This window comes from Asterias rubens, chromosome 14, assembly GCF_902459465.1.
Source record: "Asterias rubens chromosome 14, eAstRub1.3, whole genome shotgun sequence".
In the NCBI taxonomy this organism is placed as follows: Eukaryota; Metazoa; Echinodermata; class Asteroidea; order Forcipulatida; family Asteriidae; genus Asterias; species Asterias rubens.
In genome coordinates, this window is record NC_047075.1 from 5,891,811 (window position 1) to 5,916,029 (window position 24,219).

A 24,219-nucleotide genomic window follows, 5' to 3' on the forward strand; every position below is an offset into this window, starting at 1 on the left:
TATATTATACTATACACTATGCGGATATGCACACTGCTTGTAGAATTAGTTTGCTCTCTACACAAAAAGGAGAGCAAAATAATCGATAATGAAAGCTGACTGTACTGTGTGGATAATATAATACGCGCATGTTTAAAAGACTGTCAAGTTTTAAAACAGAATCTGCCAGGTGAAGTAATACATTGTAACAAACCACAGCCAGCGTGTCATACGCAAACGCTCTGTATAAAGTTAAATCCTCAGTGTGTGGTGGGGGGGGGGGGGGCATAGAGCTCTATATTTAGCTCTCTCTACGTGTGGGGGATACACTGTGTATTTTAATTTCCATGGACCGATCTATAAATTTACACAAATTTCGCATTGCAGGCGAATAGGCAAAGCGCTTAAAATTTTTTTTTAAAAATTGACACGGCTGATGGGCAACAACTTATAGATTCTTATTACTTACAACACAACGATTTCTCGTGCAATACTCTTAAAAATCAAGGTTTTTTTGCTTTTTACTTGAATCTACAAAAACAAAAATTCAATCAAAATAGCAACATCAAAACATTGTTTTAAATTATTAAACCAACGAGCAGTTACTGTTGAGCAACTCGGGCAAAAGTACTATGAAAATAGGCGAAAACATTTATATATACATTTTTAAAACCCATACAAACAACCAAGCCAGCACCCCATAATGTACCCATCTATCGTTCAAAAGGTATATATGTATAATAAAAAAACCCGGACACAATTAAATAAAGCTGTTAGGCGAGAAAACACTGCTTAGCTAAATTCTTTGCTGTATAAAAGCAAAAAATGAGTGGGGCACAAGTTTCAACGATGTCAATTTTATGGAATTTTGGCTGGTATACTGTGTCTGCTAAGCAATTGTTTTTCTGTGCTTAGCATATTTCTGTGATTATGGGCTTTATAAATTTGAACCCTCTTTGAAGAAGAATAACTGACAGACAGGCTTCAACTTCGCGCTTGAAGGGGGCACAGCAATTTTCCTTAGGTCTTCTTACGTTCTTATGCACTTCTTTAGGGGAAAATAAGTTTGTATTGGAACCTGGCAGCACTGCAATTTTAAGGCCTGCGACTTTCCTTGAAGATTGTAATAAGAATGATATGAAAATAGCAATATTCAGAATGATGTGCACAGCTCAACTTGTTCCCTCTTCATTAACGCAGGACTTATTTGGCTTTGAAGTTTTTTTCCAGTACTTTACGTTTCGAGGAAAGCATATCTGCCATTTAATACATGTTTAATAGTTACTGTGGCTAAAAAATACTGGGGGTGATTGACAGCTCCAATGTTCAACGATTCCTCTGTGGTGCCGCTCGGCTGGTTGAATTGTTGTGGCCTTTGATTGCGGGACATTCTGTTGATGGTAATTCAATCCGACTGGGGGACAGATTGTGCATTTGCAAAGATTCGAGGGCTTCCTAGCAACAGTGATGCCATAGAGCACCAAACTGGGTTTCAACATTGTGCCCGGATTAAAATTAATAATCGACATTCAAGTATTTCATGCCCAAAAATACAAATGTAACTGGCTTTTAAGAAAAGTTTCTTTGAAGGTGATACAGATTATACAGCAACATTTTTTTTTTGGGGGGGAGGGGGAATTTACTTGGGTGTTTTTTATTTTTTTACTGTTTCCTTATTTGGTTTTGGGTGATTTTTTATATATATATTTTTTTAAAGGGATGAAGGGGTTACCCCACCTCACTGCACCCAACCCCAACACAAGGCTTAGCGGGGGGGGGGGGGGGGGGGGGGGGGGGGGGGGGGGGGGACGGGGGAGACTAGCTTCCATTATTGGATTATAGTTGCACATTAAAAACATTTAAAAACCACACCATACCGAGCCATTAGCCACAAATCGCTGAAATTGAATGCACGTCATGAAAGCGCGAGGGATTGGCAAAAGGAACATAAAATACCTATAAGTTTTGAACGTGAAATGGTAATACAAACATCCTATTATGTATATAAAATGTTGAACATGATTAAGGACGATTTAATTTTCTTCCTCGGATGGGATGTAAAGTGAGGGTCCCTCACCTATACGTCTCAAACAAACCCCTTACCACATACTTTGACGAGTTTGCTTCCTTTTCCAGAGTGTATTAACAAGTTGAAATTTTTGACAATTCATGCAAACCGTCGCTGTTCATTGTTAATAATTTATATGAGAATAGTTACTTCAAATTTCAATAACATATTTGAAAATGTATAGAATGGTAGTGGTTGTCCATTGATGTCCGCCCCTCACGCATAAGAGTGACCCAGCTCTCAAAGTCTGATTTCCACTCGTACGAGATTGTGTTTTGAGAATCTACATGTAGGTACTCAAACCTTAAACAATTTTGTATAACATGTAACAGACGTTCAAGATCATATTACTTGTTTCATGGTATTAAATATTGTTTAATGGTTACTATGTGTTAAGATTCTAAAAATGTGTTACAATATTCCATTGTGTTGCTCATGATCAGCAATTTTAAAGTTAATTGGTGTGTTCTTCTAAATAAAAACATACAATTCAAAGATCAATATAGTTATTTTTTGAAATTATTGTATACTTGTGACAGCTTATGTTTTCCCCCAATATAAGACCATCCTCGGAAGGTTAATTATCAATATACAAAAGCCATGGTAACATAAACCTATATAAGGAACAAATGATATGAAAGCTTAAAATGGTGTCCGTGTAGCATAGGTATTTTTGTTAAGGGATAACCTGCTACATGTACATGTATTTCACCACAACAATCATTTTTATCGATGCATTTTGGCAACAATTGTTTATTTCCTGAAAAGTACAATAGTTTGAGTAAATTAATAAGGTATTACTATGACAATTTACCTCTTTTGAAATTTTTACCTTCATGTCACACTTTTTGCCCCAACTTCATGGACATACCCACATGTAAATTTGTATGCGTCTATTGGTGTATATGTATTCATTGTACTCAGATGTTTACCCTGACTAAGACGTCTAATCAAGCTTTTTGGTTAACCTTGTGTATTATATTATGCAAACATCTAATTGTAAGTTCATGTTCACCCTGACTCCCAAAAAAGCATTTTAGCTTATAATACAGAGATACCAAGTTGAGAGACCAGGGTGAGTTTTTCTTCAAATCTGCACAAGACGTATGAAGTTTGCAGGGCACTGTTATCACCACCCTGAGCTTCCAGCCAGCAAGCTGAAGTTTGCAGGGCACTGTTATTGTCACCCTGAGCTTCCAGCCAGCAAGCTGAAGTTTGCAGGGCACTGTTATCACCACCCTGAGCTTCCAGCCAGCAAGCTGAAGTTTGCAGGGCACTGTTATCACCACCCTGAGCTTCCCAGCCAGCAAGCTGAAGTTTGCAGGGCACTGTTATCGCCACCATGAGCTTCCAGCTAGCAAGCTGAAGGTTGCAGGGCACTGTTATTGTCACCCTGAGCTTCCAGCCAGCAAGCTGAAGTTTGCAGGGCACTGTTATCACCACCCTGAGCTTCCAGCCAGCAAGCTGAAGTTTGCAGGGCACTGTTATCGCCACCATGAGCTTCCAGCCAGCAAGCTGAAGGTTGCAGGGCACTGTTATTGTCACCCTGAGCTTCCAGCCAGCAAGCTGAAGTTTGCAGGGCACTGTTATCACCACCCTGAGCTTCCAGCCAGCAAGCTGAAGTTTGCAGGGCACTGTTATCACCACCCTGAGCTTCCAGCCAGCAAGCTGAAGGTTGCAGGGCAATGTTATCACCACCCTGAGCTTCCAGCCAGCAAGCTGAAGTTTGCAGGGCACTGTTATCACCACCATGAGCTTCCAGCCAGCAAGCTGAAGTTTGCAGGGCACTGTTATTGTCACCCTGAGCTTCCAGCCAGCAAGCTGAAGTTTGCAGGGCACTGTTTTCACCACCCTGAGCTTCCAGCTAGCAAGCTGAAGTTCGCAGGACACTGTTATCGCCACCATGAGCTTCCAGCCAGCAAGCTGAAGTTTGCAGGGCACTGTTATTGTCACCCTGAGCTTCCAGCCAGCAAGCTGAAGTTTGCAGGGCACTGTTATCACCACCCTGAGCTTCCAGCCAGCAAGCTGAAGGTTGCAGGGCAATGTTATCACCACCCTGAGCTTCCAGCCAGCAAGCTGAAGTTTGCAGGGCACTGTTATCGTCACCCTGAGCTTCCAGCCAGCAAGCTGAAGTTTGCAGGGCACTGTTATTACCACCCTGAGCTTCCAGCCAGCAAGCTGAAGTTTGCAGGGCACTGTTATTACCACCCTGAGCTTCCAGCCTGCAAGCTGAAGTTTGCAGGGCACTGTTATTACCACCCTGAGCTTCCAGCCAGCAAGCTGAAGTTTGCAGGGCACTGTTATTACCACCCTGAGCTTCCAGCCAGCAAGCTGAAGGTTGCAGGGCACTGTAATCGCCACCATGAGCTTCCAGCCAGCAAGCTGAAGTTTGCAGGGCACTGTTATTACCACCCTGAGCTTCCAGCCAGCAAGCTGAAGTTTGCAGGGCACTGTTATCACCACCCTGAGCTTCCAGCCAGCAAGCTGAAGGTTGCAGGGCACTGTTATCGCCACCCTGAGCTTCCAGCCAGCAAGCTGAAGTTTGCAGGGCACTGTTATCGCCACCATGAGCTTCCAGCCAGCAAGCTGAAGTTTGCAGGGCACTGTTATCGCCACCCTGAGCTTCCAGCCAGCAAGCTGAAGTTTGCAGGGCACTGTTATTACCACCATGAGCTTCCAGCTAGCAAGCTGAAGTTTGCAGGGCACTGTTATCACCACCCTGAGCTTCCAGCCAGCAAGCTGAAGTTTGCAGGGCACTGTTATCGCCACCCTGAGCTTCCAGCCAGCAAGCTGAAGTTTGCAGGGCACTGTTATTACCACCATGAGCTTCCAGCTAGCAAGCTGAAGTTTGCAGGGCACTGTTATTGTCACCCTGAGCTTCCAGCCAGCAAGCTGAAGTTTGCAGGGCACTGTTATTGTCACCCTGAGCTTCCAGCCAGCAAGCTGAAGTTTGCAGGGCACTGTTATTGTCACCATGAGCTTCCAGCCAGCAAGCTGAAGGTTGCAGGGCACTGTTATTGTCACCATGAGCTTCCAGCCAGCAAGCTGAAGTTTGCAGGGCACTGTTATTGTCACCATGAGCTTCCAGCCAGCAAGCTGAAGTTTGCAGGGCACTGTTATCGCCACCCTGAGCTTCCAGCCAGCAAGCTGAAGTTTGCAGGGCACTGTTATTGTCACCCTGAGCTTCCAGCCAGCAAGCTGAAGTTTGCAGGGCACTGTTATTGTCACCATGAGCTTCCAGCCAGCAAGCTGAAGGTTGCAGGGCACTGTTATTGTCACCATGAGCTTCCAGCCAGCAAGCTGAAGGTTGCAGGGCACTGTTATTACCACCATGAGCTTCCAGCCAGCAAGCTGAAGTTTGCAGGGCACTGTTATTACCACCCTGAGCTTCCAGCTAGCAAGCTGAAGTTTGCAGGGCACTGTTATTACCACCCTGAGCTTCCAGCCAGCAAGCTGAAGGTTGCAGGGCACTGTTATTGTCACCATGAGCTTCCAGCCAGCAAGCTGAAGTTTGCAGGGCACTGTTATCACCACCCTGAGCTTCCAGCCAGCAAGCTGAAGGTTGCAGGGCAATGTTATCACCACCCTGAGCTTCCAGCCAGCAAGCTGAAGTTTGCAGGGCACTGTTATCGCCACCATGAGCTTCCAGCCAGCAAGCTGAAGGTTGCAGGGCACTGTTATTGTCACCCTGAGCTTCCAGCCAGCAAGCTGAAGTTTGCAGGGCACTGTTTTCACCACCCTGAGCTTCCAGCTAGCAAGCTGAAGTTCGCAGGACACTGTTATCGCCACCATGAGCTTCCAGCCAGCAAGCTGAAGTTTGCAGGGCACTGTTATTGTCACCCTGAGCTTCCAGCCAGCAAGCTGAAGTTTGCAGGGCACTGTTATCGCCACCATGAGCTTCCAGCCAGCAAGCTGAAGTTTGCAGGGCACTGTTATTACCACCCTGAGCTTCCAGCCAGCAAGCTGAAGTTTGCAGGGCACTGTTATTGTCACCCTGAGCTTCCAGCCAGCAAGCTGAAGGTTGCAGGGCACTGTTATTACCACCATGAGCTTCCAGCCAGCAAGCTGAAGTTTGCAGGGCACTGTTATTACCACCCTGAGCTTCCAGCCAGCAAGCTGAAGTTTGCAGGGCACTGTTATCACCACCCTGAGCTTCCAGCCAGCAAGCTGAAGGTTGCAGGGCACTGTTATTACCACCCTGAGCTTCCAGCCAGCAAGCTGAAGGTTGCAGGGCACTGTTATTGTCACCCTGAGCTTCCAGCCAGCAAGCTGAAGTTTGCAGGGCACTGTTATCGTCACCCTGAGCTTCCAGCCAGCAAGCTGAAGTTTGCAGGGCACTGTTATTACCACCCTGAGCTTCCAGCCAGCAAGCTGAAGTTTGCAGGGCACTGTTATTGTCACCATGAGCTTCCAGCCAGCAAGCTGAAGTTTGCAGGGCACTGTTATTACCACCCTGAGCTTCCAGCCAGCAAGCTGAAGTTTGCAGGGCACTGTTATTGTCACCCTGAGCTTCCAGCCAGCAAGCTGAAGTTTGCAGGGCACTGTTATCGTCACCCTGAGCTTCCAGCCAGCAAGCTGAAGTTTGCAGGGCACTGTTATCACCACCCTGAGCTCCCAGCCAGCAAGCTGAAGTTTGCAGGGCACTGTAATCGCCACCATGAGCTTCCAGCCTGCAAGCTGAAGTTTGCAGGGCACTGTAATCGCCACCATGAGCTTCCAGCCAGCAAGCTGAAGGTTGCAGGACACTGTTATTGTCACCCTGAGCTTCCAGCCAGCAAGCTGAAGTTTGCAGGGCACTGTTTTCACCACCCTGAGCTTCCAGCTAGCAAGCTGAAGTTTGCAGGACACTGTTGTCGCCACCCTGAGCTTCCAGCCAGCAAGCTGAAGTTTGCAGGGCACTGTTATCACCACCCTGAGCTTCCAGCCAGCAAGCTGAAGTTTGTAGGGCACTGTTATCGCCACCATGAGCTTCCAGCTAGCAAGCTGAAGGTTGCAGGGCACTGTTATTGTCACCCTGAGCTTCCAGCCAGCAAGCTGAAGTTTGCAGGGCACTGTTATCACCACCCTGAGCTTCCAGCCAGCAAGCTGAAGGTTGCAGGGCAATGTTATCACCACCCTGAGCTTCCAGCCAGCAAGCTGAAGTTTGCAGGGCACTGTTATCGCCACCATGAGCTTCCAGCCAGCAAGCTGAAGGTTGCAGGGCACTGTTATTGTCACCCTGAGCTTCCAGCCAGCAAGCTGAAGTTTGCAGGGCACTGTTTTCACCACCCTGAGCTTCCAGCTAGCAAGCTGAAGTTTGCAGGACACTGTTATCGCCACCATGAGCTTCCAGCCAGCAAGCTGAAGTTTGCAGGGCACTGTTATTGTCACCCTGAGCTTCCAGCCAGCAAGTTGAAGTTTGCAGGGCACTGTTATCGCCACCATGAGCTTCCAGCCAGCAAGCTGAAGTTTGCAGGGCACTGTTATTACCACCCTGAGCTTCCTGCCAGCAAGCTGAAGTTTGCAGGGCACTGTTATCACCACCCTGAGCTTCCAGCCAGCAAGCTGAAGTTTGCAGGGCACTGTTATCACCACCCTGAGCTTTCAGCCAGCAAGCTGAAGTTTGCAGGGCACTGTTATCGCCACCATGAGCTTCCATGGGCCCAATTTGATAGAGCTGCTTAACGGTTAGCATTTTTTTTGGCTTAACGTAGCAAAAATAATTGCTTAAACCATGGAGGAATGTACACATATTTCACGAGGTTAAGCACATAAACAAACAGCGCGCACAAGATTTAAGATCGTTTGCTTAAGCAAAAAAGAAGAAGGTATAGGCCCCCTACTGAAAAATGGCGGGCGAAATAAATGCAGAGTGGCGGAAAAAAAAATCATCGCCTTCTCTGTCTTACAAGTACTATTTGTAATGGTTCAAAGCGCCCCTTGAAAGGTTTACACACTAACTTGAGAGTAAATATGAAGATAATACATTGTACAACATTTCTTCACCATGTTAACAAACTGCGCACGCACCATTTTAGATGTTTGCTTCAGCAAAAAGGAGGAAGGTGATGACAAAATGGTGGGCGAAATAAATGCAGAGTGGCGATAAAAAAAAGTCATCACCTTCTGATTTGTATTATTGTTTAATGGTTTAAAGTGCCCCTCGAAAGGTTCACACTAACTTGAAAGTAAACAAGAAGATAATACATTGTACGGTCATTTCTGAAGCATTTTAGACACTCGTTTGCATTCGCTACACCTACCGTTCAAACATGTACGTACAATACACACCGCTGCGCCGGCACAATAACAACGTTTGCAATGATGTTGCACTATGCGCTGTGTGAATGGGGTGCTTAAGCGAAATAGCGGCTTTAAGGACCCTTTTTGATTGCTTAGTGCTTTAAGCAAAAAACCTTGCTTAACCAAGGCTATGAAATGAAAAATGTGCTCGCCCAATAAGCACAAATCGACCGTTACAGGCAGCTCTATGAAATTTGGCTCTCTGCTTAAACAGAGTGCTAAAAGCAGAAATGGGGCTTTGAGAACCCTTTTTGCTTGCTTGCCTGCCACTATAAGCAAATAACATTGCTTTAAACAAAAGTACAAAATCGACCGTTGCAACTGCAATCCAAGATTGCGCAGGTTACAGTTTTAATCGTATAGATTCTTACCTTTAGATGCCAAGCTGCCCAATGATGCATTAGGGGAAGAGAGTGAGCCTTCGGGGTCATATCCATCTGTTTCTTCTACATCGTCTGAAACAGCCCCAGATTCCATGCTCTCTTCTTGTAGGGTATTTTCCTCCGCCAGTAGCCTCCCATCCTGATAAGCTTTGCCTTCATCATTGTAGTAGTCATCTACTAGATCTTGGAATTCTCCCTCCCACTGCTCATCACCAGCCTCCGTTTCAGCTTTGTCCGATCTTCCCGACTGGAACACAAACAAAGGCTCTACTATTTTTCTCCCCCCTAGGATAGAAAATGAACAGAAAACTTAATGATTACACATTATTTTGATCTGCCAACTATGCTTGAAATTTACCGTTTTACAGCTGCTTTTACAATGAATTTAGCTGAATGATCTCGTACCCATGTCATTTCAACCATTATTTGTGGTATTCTAACTACAGTACAGCCCTCATGTTGCCATCGAGGCACGTAGGGACCGAGACGAGTGAGACGGGAAACGTGTACTTGTACTCGCAACACGCGAGGGAAGCTCGCTCTATGGTAAATCAAACGAGGGCGCCTCTCGAGACGAGGGATCCCATGTTCAGTTGGGAAGCAGCAATATGAGACAAACAAGCGAGGACCAGCGAAACTATCGAGTGCCCACAAAACAAAATGAGCGCTGCACACGTAGGGACACTTTCAGGGATTGTCCATCTTCTTCAAACTAATGTAAAACATTTTAAAAATATATTCGCTGTATTGTAAAGATACTGTAAATGACAGGTTGATAAGCTAAGGTAATGTCAGCAGTGAATATTATTCATTTAGTTTTAAAGTTTAGGACGTAAAACAAAAGGAAAGAAATACAAATGCGGTAAACATAAGGAGTGTCAGTATTGATCAATAATGAGGGCAGAGCAGCGGCGTACAAAGCAAAACATTGAAGCGTTGTTTTAATTTGTATCAAGTTACAACAAAGTGTAGCAATTTTATACTGTAGTTACAAATTGCACATTGTCTGGCACATCTACATGTACATGTAAGGGGAAATGTCACTTACTGTGAGGCTAGGAGTGGCTGGCTCAAAACTCCTGTCTGTTATTGCCGTTTGAGACGTTTGAATATTGTATAATTAAAATAGTAAGAGTTTCCGATGATGTTTTTAATAATCGCCAATAAAGGGACATTTCCATATACCAAAAATGTTTTAATTTATTTTAAAATGTCGGCACCGTTTTGGGACTTTTGAGCATTTGGGAACATTTTTTACGGAGATGATGTCAGTTCGAACTGAATATTTTCAATAATATTGCTGTTGGGGGACGATAACAGTTGGCTTTAATTTTATTTCAACAGCTAGAATGTCCATACCCCGTCTTCAATAAGTTGCCGTTTTAGACATGGATAACAATTTTTTTGAAGGATAAGAAGGTCCAAACTCCGTCTGTAATTGCTGTATGAGACGTTCAAGTATTGGAGAGAAAAAAATGTTGTTTTATTAAGAAGAATATCCGACAAACTCGTCGCATGTTTTTAATAATAATACCTGTTGTGGGCTGTTTTCATGTACAACAATTGTAAAAATGTTGCAACTCCGCCCTGAGTATGCTGTTTTGGGACTATTGACTTTTTTTTTGGGGGGGGGGTGTCTGGCAGGCCCAATGCAGCAAATAATTTGTCTGGTGGTTGATACTGGTTTTAAGAATAGTTTTGTTGGTCATTTCAACTTGGTGCCAGGTGGTTCCTCCGATGTTTAACCCAGCGGGTGTTTTTTTTTTTTGCGGGCCCAATGCAGCAAAACATTTGTCTGGCAGTATACTGGTATTAATGATTGTCACATTGGTCATTTCAACTTAGATTTAGGTGGTTCCTCCGATGTTCAATCCCGGGGCTGTGGGTGTCTGGCAGGCCCAATGCAGCCAAGCTGTGGATCTAGAGCCACAACTTAAATAGCATCCACCTTTTCAGCGCTACAGCTGGTGTCGATATTAAAAGTCTTCTCACTTGGTGTATCTCATCATATGCATGAAATAACAAACCTGTGAAAATTTGAGCTCAATTGGTCGTCGAAGTTGCAAGATAACCATGAAAGAAAAAAACACCCTCGTCACAGAAAGTGGTGTGCTTTCAGATGCTTGATTCCGAGACCTCAACATCTAATTCTGAGGTATCAAAATCAAATTCATGGAAAATAATTTTTTTCTCGAAAACTACGTCACTTCAGAGGGAGCCATTTCTCACAATGTTTTATACTGGCAACCTCTTCCCATTACTTGTAACCAAGTAAGGTTTTACGCTAATAATTATTTTGAGTAATTACCAATAGTGTCCACTGCCTTTAAAAGAATACCAGACACTTCAACACCTCAAAAACTCGGCACCCTCTTATACTGGCAACCTCTTCCCATTACTTGTAACCAAGTAAGGTTTTACGCTAATAATTATTTTGAGTAATTACCAATAGTGTCCACTGCCTTTAAAAGAATACCAGACACTTCAACACCTCAAAAACTCGGCACCCACTCGGCACCAAGAGTGTCGACACCATACAAATTCTGCAACAGTCTTTTTATGACCCAAGCAATATCACTCGAACAAACAAAGAGTCAATGTTTAAAATAACGCCAACGTGTATTACACGATAAAACTAGAATAGCAAAGCTGCCACTTGTGGCGAGCTGCCGATTGCCAGATAGAACCAATGACTGACAGAAAAACCAATCATTTGATCAACTGATGGTCAAAAGGGTGGGGACATTGACCATGAAGTAATGACCATTTAAGGCATTCACTGCTTTAGCTCGTTCAACCGGTGATCTTTGAGTTTTATCTTTTCATATTATGTAAGCAGCAATATTTGATTAAAGTTTTTAATCAATACATCATTGCAATATTAAGGAGTTAAGACCATAAGGTTTTCATTGTTTAAGCTCATTCAACTGGAACGTGTGATAAACTCGTTGACTGTTATCTTTCATATTATCTACACGTAATTAGCAGCAATATTTGATACTAACTTTTAAATTGGTAAATCGTTGCCATAAGAAGGTATGAGCATTTAAGGTTATCATTGTTTTGGTGCATTTAAATGGAACCAGGTTTAAAACTCTTTTAGTTTTATCTTTTTATATAATTATACATATTATAAGCAGGAATATTTGATTTAAGTTTCAAGTCAGAAAATCGTTGCATAAGGAGTTCATGCCTATTCAAGTTGTTCATTGTTTTAGCTCACTCAACTGAAACCTTCAATTATTTCTTTGAGTTTTATCTATTCAATGATTCTTCATGGAAGAAGCAATATTTGTGTGCCAAGTCAGCAGAGGAAGTCCCGCAGCAATGGTCTGGAAGGCAACAAAAGCAGGCTTGAGCGGCTGGGAGCTGTAAGCTTGACTCCAACACGTGGGCGGCCCAGATGTGATGGTTGTACGCTCATCAACCCTAAACAGAGGCGACGTTCGGTCCTGTCTGAGTGACCACGCAGCTTTTTCCAGAGACAGCACTGCCTGCCTCAATCCGAGGACGCCCCTAGAAAAGGTGGGGTATACAAAGCCTGCTCAAATTAGCCCTGGCCAGACTATCGCGACTGGCGGGGCTCTACCAATGCGAATGAAAAACACAAAAACTGATACAACTGGTTCTATCCAGCTGGAATGTGCGGACTCTACTTGACCGAGCCACAATGAGCGATCGGAATGGAAAACTGCTATAGTCGACAGAGAGCTAGCAAGATACCACGTCGACCTTGCTGCGCTGTCGGAAACACGGTTTACCAGCTGGACAAGGGTCGCTGAAGGAACAAAACTACACCTTCTACTGGTCTGGAGGGGACTCTCATCTCGCAATCAGCAACAATCTGGCGAAACGCTTAGAGTCTCTCCCTATAGCTATCTCGGACCGACTTATGCAACTACGGCTACCACTTATATTACAAACAAAAGCTACATAACCTTACTGAATGTCTATGCACCAACCATGACCAACGATACTCAGACAAAAATGGATTTCTACGCTGCACTCGGCCAGGCATTACAGGTCCCAAAGACGGACAAGCTGATGGTGTTGGGGGACTTCAATGCTCGTGTTGGAGGTGACAACAACTGGGACCTGGCGCTGGGTGCCCATGGGCATGGAAAGGTCAACTCAAATGGTCACCTTCTGCTTGAACTGTGTACGGAGCATGATCTCGCTATCACGAACACCTTCTTTGAAATGTCGGACAAGTGGTTCAACTCATGGCAGCATCCCCGGTCAAAAAAATGGCATCTCCTCAACTACGTACTGGTGAGTAAGGTTGACCTAAGTGATTTATGCTCTACCCGTGCTATGCGTGGAGCAGACTGTTTCACAGACCACCTCATGATCCAACTACTTCATGAGCCAACTACGTCATTTGGATACCACCCCACACTCACTGACGGCTAACAGCGACAAGCTCTCTGAGAGTATCTCCAGTGTGCACAAGCTTGAGGGTCCATATGAGTCCGCGATGCCCAATGGTATGAGCTAAGTGCAAAAGTCTATATTGTCGACAAAGAAGTGCTAGGTTTTCGCAAACGTAAGCATGAGGATTGGTTTGACGAAAAAAATACCTCAATCAGCCCTCTACTCACTGCGGTTAGAACATGCCGTCAACAAGTACTGTCAGGCAGAGCTACTCGTAGCATTACCACCAAGCTGCGAGCAGTCAAAGCAAAGGTACAAGCAGCAACTCGGGATATGAAAACCAACTGGTGGCTGAGAAAGGCTGAAGAGCAGCAAAGCTTTGCGGACACTAACAACACCAAGGTCTTCTATGACTGTCTAAAGGAGATCTATGGCCCGACGCAGTGCGGAACAAATCCTGTTCTGAGCGCGGACAGTGAACAGCTGTACACATCACCTGAGGACATACTGCGACGGTGGAAAGACCATTTTCAAACTCTACTCAACCAACCATCCTGCCCTGATGATGAAGCGATTGACCGAATAAAGAGTCGCCCTATCACAGCGAGCTAGACCACCAACCGACCATGGACGAGCTCCTCAAGGCGATCAAGAACACTAGCTCAGGAAAAGCTCCTGGCGCAGACGGCATCCCCGCTGAGATCTTCAAGAAGGGTGGACCAGAGCTCCAAGCTGCTCTGATGGACCTCTTTACCACCTGCTGGGAAAAAGGGTGAGCTACCCCAAGACTTCAAGGACGCCACTATTATCAATATCTACAAGCGCAAAGGTGACCAACGCATATGTGGGAACCATCGGGGAATCTCGCTGCTATCCATTGCTGGTAAAATCTTTGCGAAAATCACTCTATCTCGCCTGCAGTACATATCTGAAAAAGTGCTCCCAGAGAGTCAGTGCGGTTTCCGCAGCAATCGAAGCACTGTGGATATGATTTTAGCCATTCGTCAGCTGCAGGAGAAGGTGATTGAGCAAAATATGCCCCTCTTTGCCATCTTTGTGGATTTTACGAAAGCGTTTGACACTGTGGGGAGAGACACACTCTGGCGCATTCTCAAGAAGTATGGTTGCCCTCCAAAGCTAACCGCCCTCATCAAGGCTTTTCACACCGACATGAAGGCGAGTGTCTCAGTGGCTGGCGAAAGATATGAACCCTTTGACGTGAAGCATGGAGTCAAACAAGGCTGCGTGCTTGCACCTACGCTTTTTGCTCTCTTCCTAACAGCAGTAATTGAGTACATGTCAACTGACCTCACCAGTGGCGTGTACATCCACACCAGGTCGAACGGTCGCCTGTTTAATCTATCACGGCTACGTTCTCATCGAAAAACCCTTGTGAGATGTCTCCGCGATCTCCTGTATGCCGACGATACTGCACTTGTAGCTCACTCTCTTCCTGACATTCAAGAAATCCTGAAATCCATCATCATGGCTGCTCATTGCATTGACGTTTAGGCCAATATGTTTGCTATAGTGACTCTAAAAAAAGACTTGGAAAGTTTTTACGAAGAATCTAGTAAACATTTGGCAGCAAATTGGGGTAGTTTGTCGCCAGACATGTAGTTAGATGTTGCAAAACCGGACTATACCGACGGTAGCTAGCTGGACCGAGCACGACACTCATTCAACGCCATGGGCTTGGGGGCATGCATGGCGGGCGGGCGTCGACCTACTCATGTTGGTCGAAGTGACCGTGGTGGCTAGACACTTTCAAAACAGATAAGACTTTTCAACAAAATAGGCAACGATGTTTAGTACAAATGGAAATAGAAGCTTATAATCAAAAGGGGCCATTCTCGCTATGTGTAACAAAAAAATTGGAAATTCCTGGTCATTTTCAACCTTTTCTGAAAAGTCTCAACCAAAATAATGTACCAGTAAATTGAAACAATGAGCATATCTGTCGTTATGTATAAAAAAAATTGGTGCAACTCAAATTTTAAACAGAGAAATTTGTATGTAAAAAATTGCTTAAAAAACAGAGAAAACAAGTCACAAAAACACGGCAAATTTTCCCGTTATGAATGTCGGCAACAGTCCCCAATTAGTATGTATGGATAGATTATTTCATATTCTACCTGGAAACGTTAAAAGCGAGACCGGATCCTACCTAGTCCAGTCAGGATACACCGATTCCACCGTTAATCCAAAACTCCCATTACGAAAAAATCAACTATTAGACGGCATGGTTTTCCACGGGTGATTGGCTGACGATGACATCATCATCGAATATGGCAGCAAGCTGTTTTTTGTTGACCAAAACATAGAAACACGGAAGGCTCCATAGGTTATTTGCACTTGTAAATGCAAAAAGTTTGGTATTTTAGGCATTTCTACAAGGTACAAAAATATGTCATTTGTAATGTTGAGGCCATATAAAAGAAATTGCCCACTGAAAAAGTTACATCAACACTATTTCAATTCACAATTCACCATGATCAAATCATGTGACTGAACATTCTGCTGAGCATTCTGGAAACAAAATACAGTCAAGGCTTAAAGAAGCCATAGGCCTATGTGCCTCTCAAGTATATTATATTTAAAAAAAAAAATGTTTAACCCTCAATATCAATATTATTATAAATATTAAAATTTAAACATCGGCTTGGTGATTCAATTATCACTTTTTATTTCTACGCTTTATTATAAATATTAAGGGGAAAAAATAAATATATCTATTTTTTTGCAATGGTAATTTTTAAAATGTCATAAAAAATATTTTGAATAAAATGCAGACAACTGCTGGCTATAGAGTCATACACAGAGTATCACAGAACACTTTTGTAGTCACTGCAGATGTTTCTTTGAATTCAGGTCATCTCATACCCAAGTCAAATCGTACCCAAGTCAACTCGTACCCAAGTCAACTCGTACCTAAGTCAACTCGTACCCGAGTCAACTCGTACCCAAGTCAACTCGTACCTAAGTCAACTCGTACCCAAGTCAACTCGTACCTAAGTCAACTCGTACCCAAGTCAACTCGTACCCAAGTCAACTCGTACCTAAGTCAACTCGTACCCGAGTCAACTCGTACCCAAGTCAACTCGTACCTAAGTCAACTCGTACCCGAGTCAACTCGTACCCAAGTCAACTCGTACCTAAGTCAACTCATACCCAAGTCAACTCGTACCTAAGTCAACTCGTACCCAAGTCAACTCGTACCCAAGTCAACTCGTACCCAAGTCAACTCGAACCCAAATAAATTTTTACAATTTTGTTTTTGTTTCAACTCGTAACTGATAAAATTGTAGTTTAATTTATTTGTTTATATTGTTAATCATACATTTAGCTATTCATTGTTGCAATGATTTTGTTTTCTTGGGTTTTTTTTTTTCATGTTGCAGCTAACGAACAGATACGCAATGGCCTAATATTATTTATTTTTTTTACTTCGGTCCTAAGATGGGGAAAACTAATCAGAACTAAAGAACTTTTTTTAAATAATAGGCTTGTGAATGAATTTTTTGTTTTTTTTGTAAAAGATCATCAGAACTTACGTAAAGTGTTTTGTTTGGACAAAGTGGAACAATATATTTGTTAAAATTTACTTGTTTGAATCAGAAAACGATAACCAGAACATAACGCAAATGAATGAATTGAATGAATTTTTACCATGAAATTTTCTTTTGGGAACACTTTAAATTTAACGGGAAAAATACCCAGGTAAACATGAACGCTTGCGTTTTATACATCATACATTTTTTCATTGAAAATAATTGGTTTCATATGAACATGAACATAGAAATATTTATACCTCCATGATATGAAGAACTAGTGTGCATAATCTGCTCTGCTCAACACCTTTCACGGTGACCCGACAACACGGGAAATTAAAAGAAACCACAATGGATCTGAATGAATATCCTCGCGAAAAAAGCAGAAATGCGACGAACAGTTTTTTGACTGAGCGCCTGACAGCGGCCACTCAAATCAGCTCTGTGTTTGTTTGCTAATTTCTTAGTATATTGCTCAATTTGTGTTTTTATTCTTATACAACTGGATTTGTTACTACACCTGGAATCTACAGGACTTTTTCTGTGTATCCTGGAGTCATCTGAATTGTGAAAATAGTGTTTTTCTGTTGGAAATTTTCATTGTCTCAGCTGAGAATTCTGGTGTTTAAAGCTTACACACACTTAGGTGGCTGCATCCTGTGCAGTCATCCACCTAGTCCATGGACATTGTTCGCCCATCTGGGGACAATGGAGGTAAGTATCCTTTTCATTCTCTCTCTGCTTGCTAGACCATTGTACTGTACTGACTCATCTGTGGTCAGCTTTGTTCCATCAGCATCAATTGTGTCTGAGGCTTGCATCCTGCCAAAGACACATCTAGGCCTCATCCACCATCGAAGATATCTGAAATGCCCTATTTCTTACTATGACAACTCCCCAGCCACTTTTCATTTGGAAATTGTGATTTTTTGTGACATTGCTGTAAATCCCGGCCCTGAAGGTGTCAATAACTCAAACTCAGCAGAAGCTAGTCCAAACTCTGCAAATTCCTACTCACGGAACAAGCTTCTCAGTCTCCGTTATGCCCCATCCACACGTGCTACAACTCTGCTGCCTTCCTGTACAGAACCTTGGCCTTTTTGTAAATCCCAGCACTGTTTACCGACCTACACATAGTGGTTAAAAAGCTGGTCGCCGTAGAACTGTTCATAAACACCCTGTACCCGAAGTTACACTCCCTTCTGTTCCAGTACCAGTGACTACAGCCAAATCTCAACTCGGCCTTTGTGTTCTAAACACACAGTCCATCTGTAACAAGTATGACGATTTTGCTGATTTTGTTCTGCAAAAAGATCTGGACCTTGTTGCCGTTTCAGAAACATGGCTGAGACCAGACGACAACTTAACATGCCGTCAGTGTACCCCTGCTGGCTACTACTTTCATCACATCCCAAAACCTCACAAGACTGGTGGAGGAGTTGCAATACTGTACAGATCTACTTGATCTGTCTCTGTGAAAAGTAATGACGTCCAGTACACAACTTTTGAATCTCTTCATGCTGAAGTTTCCGGAAACTCTAAATCTGTTCGACTTGTCATTGTATACAGACCTGAAAGGGATTCAAACGGCCAACATGTGACTTTCTCAAGTTTTCTAAGGGAGTTTGGAATATCTGCTTCATCCATTGGAAATCATCATCACCGGCGACTTTAACATTCATGTTGATGACGTCCACAACACCAATGCAAACCAGTTTAAGCATCTACATGTACTTCAAGCTTTTGCTCTTACCCAGCATTTCAAGGAGCCGACTCATCGTCTTGGTCATTGCCTGGACCTTGTCATAACTCGTGAAATCTCCCCACCAATTGTCTCAAACTTTGTTATTCTACCTGGATTATCTGACCATTATGCAGTCATGTGTAACTTGAGTCTGTGCAAGCCCAAAGTCCCAATCGTCACTATAAAGAGCCGACAATGGAAACATGTGAATTCTCCCGAAGTGTTCTACGACATAGGCACTCATTTAGCAAATCTAGAAGTTGATCATGACTGCTTGGATTCCTATGTCAGCCAATATGAGAGTACAGTCAGTGACATCTTGGATAAATACGCACCTTGGAAAACGAGATCAGTCAAGGTCCGAACTGAAGTCTCCTGGTTCAATGATGATATTCGTACAGCGAGAAAGATCTGTCGTCAACTGGAGCGGAAGTGGCGGAAAAATGGCAAATTGGCAATACAACGACAAGAATATCGCAACCAATGTAAAGTAGTTAGAAATTTGATCAACCAGGCAAAGATCATCCATTATTCATCTCAAGTACAAGAATCCTCAGGAGATCAAAAGAAGCTCTTCAAGATAATTGGTAAGTTGTTGCTCAAACCCAAAACCCCTGTCCTTCCATCCACCTACAATAACCAGGACTTAGCAAATGAGTTCCAGAAATTCTTTGTCACCAAGATTTCAGACATCCGCTCATCATTTTCATCTGTCCCTTACAACGTGCCGCAGACATTGCCACATCTTCACCCAGAGTGTAGACTATCTGTGTTTGAGCCTGCCACTGTTGCTGAGATTCAAAGGGTTGTTATGAAATCTCCTTCAAAATCCTGTGAGCTGGATCCGGTGTCAACATCCATGATAAAGCAAAACATTGATATTATATTTGTACCCTACATCACTAAGCTTGTAAACAAATCTCTCAGTTCCGGTTGTTTCCCCAATAGCCTCAAAGTTTCCTACATCAGGCCGCTCATCAAGAAACCAAACCTGGACAAGGAGATATTCAAAAACTACAGACCGGTTGCAAACTTAAAATATCTTGGAAAAGTCATCGAACGAGTAGTGTCATCACGTATTTCTGATCACATTCATACTTTCAACCTGTCCGACGTGTTCCAGTCAGCATACAAGCCTTTCCATGGGACCGAGGCTGCACTAGTCCGTGTGCGGAACGATATTCTCTCTTCTATGGACAATGGTAACCTTACAGCACTAGTCCTGCTAGACTTGAGTGCTGCTTTTGACACTGTTGATCATAACATCCTTCTCTCTCGGCTCCAGAATCACCTTGGCATAGAGGACACAGCCCTAGCATGGTGCAAATCGTATCTCCACAATAGAACTCAGCATGTATGTATTGGCACTGCGATATCCGACCCTGTTGTTTTGAACTACTCTGTGCCACAGGGGTCGGTACTCGGCCCGCAGTGGTTTATGCTGTACACTTTACCGATTCGCGACATCATCCTCAAATTTAATCTGAATTACCATGTGTACGCAGATGACACTCAGCTATACATCACGTTTAAATCTTCTCAAGAAAACGCCAATGCATCTATTGCAAGACTTGAGAAATGCATCCAAGAGATTCGACGTTGGCCACAACAAAACTTCCTGAAGTTAAATGATGATAAGACAGAGTTCCTTTTATTTGGGTCACGTCAACAGTTAACTAAGGTTTCAGTGCCATACATCTCCATCGGTGATGCTCGGATAGCTCCCTCGCTGAAAGCTCGGAACTTGGGGGTTATTTTTGATTCATCAATGACACTTCAGCCACACATCAACAATTTTGTTTATCATCATATCACATCAGGAATATAGGTAAGATTCGGAAGTACTTGGACAAAAGTGCCACTGAAAAGGTCATTCACGCATTTGTTACTTCTCGTCTTGACAACGGCAATGCTCTTCTCTAGTCTTCCTAACAACCAGATTTCCCGACTTGTGACATTGTGACACTGTTTAGAAAATCCTGTTCTATCACCCCCATTCTGAAACAACTACACTGGCTCCCTATCTCTCAACGAATCATCTTCAAGCTGATGCTCATTGTCCACAAAGCTCTAAATGGCAAGGCTCCCCACTATATTTCTGAACTGCTTCAAGTTTACACTCCATCAAGGAATCTTCGATCAAGTTCCATGCTTCTCCTCATTGAACCCAAGTCTCGACACTCATGGGGTGACAGGTCCTTTTCTTCAGCCGCGCCACGCATCTGGAACTCTCTACCACTTAATCTTCGATCTTGTGTTTGTACCGCAAAATTCAAGTCTCTTCTCAAAACTTATCTTATGTCACAGGTTTTCAATGACTAATTTTGTTGTGTCCGTTTTTCTTTGTGTTGTGTTTTGTTTTTTTGTTTTGTTTTTGGTTTTACTGCGCCTTGAACACCCAGCAGGGTGGATATGTGCGCATTACAAGTCTTATTATTATTATTATTATTAACAAACATTATTAAAAACGAAATTTGTGAGATTATTATTAATAAAAGTGAGCTCCATATGATGGTATATCATTTTTATTTCCTATCGCTTACAAAATCACGCCGCTCGGAAATTCTCCGTTTCGGCATACAATCACGTTGTACGGTGCGAGTTGTCTTGGGTTTGAGTTGACCTGGGTACGAGTTGACCTGGGTACGAGTTGACTTAGTACGAGTTGACTTGGGTACAATATTATGGGTACAAGTTGACTTGGGTACGAGTTGACCCGTTTCGGTTTTTTCTATGTATGGCTTCACCGGGAAACCATTCTTTCTCGTTTACCTTGAAAATGTTACGCCCCAACTTGATAATCGTCCCAACTATAGTTGGGACTGGTCCCAACTTGAGTGTTGAAGTTGGGGCGTCCCATGTATAGTTGGGACAGTAATGCAGGGTACCAGCGCGTTGCAGGGTACCAGGGTTGTTTTCTGCTGCATGTGTGGTGGTGGTTGACGTGTGTGCACAGCCTCGTGGTGTGAGCTAGTCTTGAAATCAAGTCGGTAATTGTTAAGCAGTGTAGTTTAATTTAAGGGACGGTACTTTTGTGGCTGGAGCGTGGCGGTGCGCAGTAGAAGGGTTTGTTGAGTGGGTAAATTAAGTATTCTCAAGAAATTCTTAATAATATAGTTTTATGTTGAAAATTACAGTGTTACAATTTGAGCCTACTTGTACAATAGAGATGAACTTGTGGGCATCAAACAAATAAACATGCCTAGGGGCCAAGACAACTTGAACAAGCGAAGTCAATTTATTTCTACAGTTGGGACTGGGGGTCCCAACTAGAGTAAAGATTGTCCCAACTGTACCAATGACTGTTCCAACTATAGTTGAGACCATCTCTACCAAATAAAATATTATAAAATAAATTTGGTCTATCCCTACTACAGTTGGGGTCAATACTACAGTTGGGACTGGGGGTCCCAACTAGAGTAACGACTGTCCCATCTTCTACGTGTATGAGGAGACCATCCCCAACACTCAGCTAAAATATTATCAACCCGGGCCTATCCCACAGACTACACTGAGTTGGGACAGTCAACCCATTGGTACAGTTTGGGACGGCAGTAGTGCTGATGCAGAGAAATAACCGCAGTCTCAGACTTGAAATCAAGTCTACACATTTTGGACCCACCAAGTCTACACAGTTTGGACCCGACAGTACAGTAATCCATGCATGTACTGTTGAGCTCTATGTGAAATCCCAACTACAGTTGGGATCCCCCAACTTTAACACTCGAGTTGGGACAAGTCCCAACTATAGTTGGGACGATTATCAAGTTGGGACGGAACAAGAACAGGAAAAACTCAAAACAAATGGGACCAGTTGAAGTCATTGAAGATCGGTGTGTGGTGCGAAAATTTCAATATCCATCAAGTTTTAATTTATGTTTGCATACTTCATATAAACAAATGAAGATAATTAGGGGTTGTTCTAAAACCCCCTCGACCCACGACCCACGACCCCCTCGACCATCGACTTTTGCGCGATCTTTTTTTTTGTACACCGAAATTGCCACAGTTCACAACCTCAGCCAATCACACACACAATTTTGTATGCTGACATCGACTACCATGCCTCGCACATCACAACAACACAGCGTACGAGACACGTAGTATGCACGAAGCAAACTTCGCGTGATTGGCTGCCGAGATCGGGCCTGTGACAATTGTGATGTACACATAAAAAACCGCGGTATTTCCACGTGTATCTCTTGGCCGATCCGATATTATCATCCCAACTGGGAACCTGCGTGTACCGCCCGAGTACGATTACGGCCAATTCATTACGTGATGATCAGGCGGACCCATTTCCAGCCGATCGCTCTCGTCCTGTGTACTATGGTACTACTAGTTGCTCCAAGAGGAGCTCAATATTGTAGACCCGACCGACCAAATGGCCACACGGACGTGTTTGGGGTCCCCAATCGGTGTGTGCACTTGTCGTGCGGAAGCGGAGAGTAAATACTCCCAATTATGTGTGGCTGATGCGGATAAATACCGCAGTCTCAGACTTGAAGTCAAGCCTAGTCGTGGAAGGAAGTTGCGTCGCGGATCACACACTGTGAATTCTAAATCGGGGACTTAATTCTTGCTCGGCCGTAAAGCGACATTTTATGAATTCGGAATTGGGACATTCTTCGAACACGGGGCGGACGTCGGAGAGTCGTGGGGGTCGAGGGGGTTTTAGAACAACCCGATAATTATGGCACCGGTTGATATATGGCATCATTATTTTTTTCCCAATTCAAAGAAAAAGGCATACATACCGTGAAAACTGGTAATACTCTTACCAGTTTTCCTCTTATAAAGTAAGACTAAGCATGCTAAGAAGAGGAGGATACAACTTATCGTAAGAAGTATGAACATTATGATTATCCAGCTTACCTATTATGTTGTCAAGCTTGTCCATATGCGGCAGAGTTTTGAGGTTAACGCCACTTCTCTTGTTGTGGTCAATAGTTTTTTTGTAATCTCTTTTGAGATTTTTTATCTTGTTCTGTAGCTCCTTCGATGTTCTGATAAATCCCCTTTCGTTCATCATTGCTGTTAAAACCAGGAATACTGCTTTGTTTCTAACGGTGCCGTCCAGTTTGTTCTGGATTTCTTGACTGGCCCAGATGTCCAAAAACGTTCCCAATTCCACGTCTGACCATACTTTACCACGATTACATTGTTTGGTTTGGGGGCTTTTTGCCGACTTTGAGGGACATTTATTAATACTGTTGCTGGGCGCCGCCATTTTTAAAAAACTGCATCCAAACGTAATCACGTCCAAGATGCGCGCGCATAGGTTGTGTGTACCATAGACATAGAATAGAATTAATTCTATATCTAGTCTATGGTGTGTACCAAACGTGTAGCCTTAAGTCAAGTCGCACGCGGCGCGGCGGCACCCCCAGATAATCATATCACGCACGAAAAAAACACCACCCTTTCATAACCGGAAAATACTGGAAAACACAACATTTTCTTGTCACTGGAAAACACGAAAACTAGTATACTATATCAACAAACACAGGTAAACTATCAACAAACATTGGATCATAAAATTATCAAAGAAATAAGTATGTTTAACACAGAAACAAGTTGATTTTCCGCGATTTCTCTGCCGATCCGCCGCTAGTGCAATAAAGTAACCCACCGTCGGGGGGGGGGGGGGGGGGGGGCAAGATGAGGGAGATGGGATAATTTTGTATAACTTAATTTGGTTATACAATATAAATAACTATCTTCATTATATGTTTACCATATTTGTTTCTTTACACATGTTCCAAACCTTTGGAACACTCTTCCTTAAATAATCAAATACGTCATGCTATAAGTCACTTTTCCGATTTCAAAATATCA

General features: G+C 43.3%; 1 protein-coding gene across 1 annotated transcript in view; it reads right to left on the minus strand.

Annotated features, from left to right (window-relative positions):
* LOC117299278 overlaps positions 1-23,626 on the minus strand; it is a 42,405-nt gene extending 18,779 nt beyond the window's left edge. Inside the window, exons 1-2 of the mRNA XM_033782763.1 lie at positions 23,257-23,626; positions 8,701-8,997 (exon numbers count right to left, since the gene is read on the minus strand). Of these exons, the coding sequence (XP_033638654.1) occupies positions 8,701-8,997; positions 23,257-23,611 (652 nt within the window). The 5' untranslated portion in view covers positions 23,612-23,626. The remainder of the gene's footprint in view (positions 1-8,700; positions 8,998-23,256) is intronic.
* Between the last annotated feature and the right edge of the window lie 593 nt (positions 23,627-24,219).